Source organism: Octopus bimaculoides, chromosome 6 (assembly GCF_001194135.2).
Source record: "Octopus bimaculoides isolate UCB-OBI-ISO-001 chromosome 6, ASM119413v2, whole genome shotgun sequence".
NCBI lineage: Eukaryota > Metazoa > Mollusca > Cephalopoda > Octopoda > Octopodidae > Octopus > Octopus bimaculoides.
Window position 1 is genome coordinate 5,548,731 of NC_068986.1, and position 4,673 is coordinate 5,553,403.

General features: G+C 32.9%; 1 protein-coding gene across 1 annotated transcript in view; it reads right to left on the reverse strand.

Moving 5' to 3' along the window:
* LOC106876031 (6-phosphogluconate dehydrogenase, decarboxylating) overlaps positions 1 to 4,673 on the reverse strand; it is a 39,424-nt gene that overhangs the window by 3,249 nt on the left and 31,502 nt on the right. Inside the window, exons 10-11 of the mRNA XM_052968408.1 lie at positions 3,300 to 3,480; positions 1,269 to 1,368 (exon numbers count right to left, since the gene is read on the reverse strand). Of these exons, the coding sequence (XP_052824368.1) occupies positions 1,269 to 1,368; positions 3,300 to 3,480 (281 nt within the window). The remainder of the gene's footprint in view (positions 1 to 1,268; positions 1,369 to 3,299; positions 3,481 to 4,673) is intronic.

Sequence of the window (4,673 nt, forward strand, 5' to 3'; positions counted from 1 at the left end):
GTGTGTGTGTGTGTGGGCTTCTTTTAGTTTTTGTCAACCAAATGCACTGACTTTGGTCAACACAGGGTCATGCAGTGGGATTGAACTCAAAACCTAGTGGCTTGAAGTAAAATTCTTAATATTACACCTATGCCTATGTGCTATTTAAAAAAATAATAATAATAGGAAGGCAATTATTGATATAAAGTAACAAAAAGATAAATATGTATAAAATATTTATAAATATTTTATATAACATTCATCAGAAATAGAAGATAGAATAAAGTTTAGTTCCTAAATATGGTTTTTGCATCATGAGATACGAACCAAATAGCTTTACAAAGAAAAAAAAAGAGAAGAAGATGCAAGCTTTGATATCACTAGTAGCAACAGCAACGAGAAGCCGGTAAACTACCAAAGAAAGAATTTGGGGGATGCGGATTTAAAAAAAAGAAAGAGTACTTATACATATGCACACACACAAATCATTTTCTGTCGGCTTTCCATGCTGGTATGGGGGAAAGGCAAGTCATTACGATGTGGAGTCAGCTCTTATATAGAGTTACTGTCCTCTGATGGGTCAGAGAACAATGTCTTGCTCATATGTTCCATTTCTGGCTTGGTTTCTTCAGCCGGATGTCCCTGCTATTAGCAAGCGCTTTGTAGGATTTTCGAGCGAGATCGTTGCCAGTGCCCCTGGACTGGCTCTTGTGCGGGTGGCACATAAAATACACCATTTTGAGCGTGGCCGTTGCCAGTACCGTCTGACTGGCTTTCGTGCGGGTGACATGTAAAAGCACCCACTACACTCTCTGAGTGGTTGGCGTTAGGAAGGGCATCCAGCTGTAGAAACTCTGCCAAATCAGATTGGAGCCTGGTGTTGCCATCCGGTTTCACCAGTTCCCAGTCCAACCCATGCTAGTATGGAAAGCGGATGTTAAACGATGATGATGATGATGATGATATACTAAGTGGATTTGTGTGTGTGTGTGTGTGTGTGTATATATAAATATATATATATGTTTTGAGAGAGAGAGAGATAGCGGTATCGACACACATAGAATAGTATGTGGAATGTAGCATTTCATACTGTGCAATTAATGGTAGCTATGAATGAAGATAAAAATGCAATTGGGTCTCTGGCATGACCGTTTTACTGTTCTCGGGGGACAGCAGAACAATCCATGGAGTTGCACCAAAGTGATACTAGCTTACCCTGCATATCTAACCTCTTGATTACATAGACAATACTGTAATATTTTTTATTAATTCACAAATTATTTTCTTACCTGACATTTGGAAATAGCTGATTTGAAGAATTCATCTAACAGTAAACTTTTAAGTTTTGGGTTTTTATCAAAAGCCTCTTTAATATTTCCAAGAAAAACACTACAAATGAAAAGGACATATTTTATGGTTATTAAGGTTCTTTTTTAACCTCTACTTCTAACAATGTTTCAAATAAAAAAAAATTAATTTATAAATATAGATAAACTCAAGTTTGGTAAGTAGTAAAAGAAATATTAATTCAATTATTCAAAATGATGTTTGTAGTTAATAAATTAACACAATGATATGAAAATACTAAATGTTAAACTGACCTGATTGTATTCAAGAGTTGAACTTAAATGTTACAGCTCTTCATTTGCTCAACTAATCATCTAGTTTTTAAAATTCATTTTACAAATGTTGCATGCTTCTCCATTTCTAACTCATTGAAAAATCTTTTTCACTTCACAGCTAATTGATTATTCATGCAGTTTTAATTTTATAACAATAGTTTAAAAATAATGATTTTTATTGAAAATATAGTTCACTATATAAATATAATTCAACTGTAGTTTTATTTTCCGGTTAACTTCTGGTGATTAATATTTTAAGTTTTGATATTGTTTTACTTGATTTTTTTTCCCCACCATGGTAGCATATGTAAATGAAAGCTTTTGAAATGTTGCTGACGTAAACTACTGTAAATTACAATAGTTTATTTTTCTATTAGATAGATGTAGACATAGTTGGCTGTGCCCATGACTCTCATGAGCCCACTTAAATATTTAAGAGAAATTACATATTAAATATATTAATAGAACTTTTAGTTGATAGTGATAGGAAGGGAATCCAAGAGGGCTGACATTCTGGAAGGAAAGATCAGGGTTATGGAAAGGGATGACAATGTTGATGAAATGTGGGTTGGGTGAAGATAGCACATCTGTGAAACAGAAGTTAGAGCATGCATGTGACTTCATGCCAATTAGTCAAGGGACTTTTTATGGAGATGCAGTCAAGATGTCTGGATGTGTAATAGCTATATGAAGTCAGAAGGGTACATTCTGTCAGCCAGTGAAACTGATGCAAATAAATTGAAATACAAGTGAAGCAGTGTACTTTGTAAAGAAATCATGTAACAGATTTAGAATGGTTTGAAACTTTACAGGGCATTTTTGATTTATCTATTACCATATTTAACATTTTACCATCATTATTTTCAGCATCACTTAACACTCTCCAATTAGTGTTTACTTTCCAGTTGTAAAATATTTGCTGCTGAACAAGTAACTACACTCAGTACATGAATTGCAACCCCACAATGTATATTTCAACCAGATGTTCAGTATACTTTATCTAACTTGTCTATCAGCTGACACTCAGCAGATTCAGAATAGAAAATGCTTTCAAATAGATGGATTGCAATTCCATGGGAATAATAACAGATTGCACAACAGGACTTCATTTTATGTCCAAGAATTCAATAAATCGCCCATGGAACATAAATATATTTGACTGGGGTTAAATGAAATGTAGACATATGAGTTTGAAGTAGTACAAAATGAAATCAAGATAATTCATTTTGTCAGCAAGGAAATTATATTACAAGTAGAATGCTTTCCTGTAGCACATTTAGCATTTAGATAGTAGTAGAAATAAGATGGTTGAATGAATTGGGTACTGAATAAAGAAAGGGAGTTTGTAACTTGATTAATATTATAAAGAATCCAACAAGTAAAATTACAATCCTGTAGTTGTTGACTATATTTTTTTCTCTTTAGCTTGGGGGCAATTAGCCAAAAAACATATTTACAGCTAGACTAAATATGCCCACATTAATATTTGTGTAGGACTTTATCTAACTTTTATTTTCAAATCCAGTTCCTAAAGATCAGTATATATCATTTTGTATATGTATTTGGAGCTTATGATTATTTTGCAAAACAATCATTCTATTATTTAAAAAAGAAAAAAAAATTATTGAATATCTGTAACTAATAAATAGTAAGCAGATAGATATAACCCAGAGATAGAAAAGGTGGGTATTTATTTACCTACGAATAATACAGCCACCTCTCCACATAAGTGCAATCGATCCATAGTTTAGATTCCAACCAAGAGACTTGGCAGCTTCTCGCATTAGCATGAATCCTTGAGCATATGATACAATTTTAGATGCATATAATGCCTGTAAACAAGAGAAAATTTGAAGTATAAAATAAATGTGCATCTCTCAAAGGTTATACACAACAATATTTAAATAATAAACAAAGCACTTTTAAAAAATAAAACAAAACTTTCAAAAACTGTACGGTAGTATTTGTTTTTCCTAATCATTTATTTGATTTATGACAACAATTTAGATCAGATATGAATATTGAATGTCATATTCCCTTTTACAGAAATATTTTAAACTAATTGTTATCAGTTTTTAAATTACATTTTTGATTCCTCTCTCCAACTCTCACTTTTATTTTGGGATCATTTTTCTAAACCACAATCAATATTTATTCAGTTTCTTTGAAGTAAGGACAGTATTAACCAAGAGTTGTAGAATAGATATGCAAAAAACAATTCAAATGTTGAACTATCACTTCATACAAATATTGATTTATGTTTATTCACCAATGAACAATAAATGTGCACAATCAATCTTATTAAAATCATATACATACTGAGAGGCAGGTCAAAGCTCAAAAATAGTCATTATTTGAAACAACCATCATAAATTTTTAGTGGTGAGAAAGTTAAGAACTTAATATCCATCAGAAGAAACATCTGACAGTACCTGTTCTAGCACTTTGCACTTTTGGTAGGAAGCCTATGAGAGCACTGGTTCCAAGCTGTATTGGCCCTAAGGTGGTGTGTGTGTGTGTGTGTGTGTGTAAGGATGAGGGAGATCTCTTTTGGGCAATGTTGATTGTGTGGAAAGGGTAAATTTGCATGCATGGGTAACTTCCAGTCTTCCACAATCAAACACTGCCCAGACTTGTGCATGCAAATGCAGATACAATGCCAACATTGACTAAAAGAAGCATTATAACAAGAGAAAGTTTTAATTTAGAATCTTAACTATTTGTATGTAAGGAAAAAAATTACTGTTCATCTGAACATTTCATAATGAATGATGCATACTTCAATTTACCATCAGTTAATATAAAGGGGTGCTGAAAAGTTTCTGGCTTTGGGTAAAAGAAAATGCAAGAGGATTCATTAATGATGATTTTATTAAACATATTCTCCTTTCAGATTCACACACTTATTGCAGCGGTCCTTCAGTTTTTCTAAGCCCTGTAAAAGAACTAGGAAGGTTGGGCCTCCAAACAAACTTCTTGTGCTACTTTTAAAGCCAAGAACTTTTCAGTACCCCCTCATAAGTGAGGGTAGGATGAGCAGAAATAAGCCAATTCTTAAGATCTACCATACAG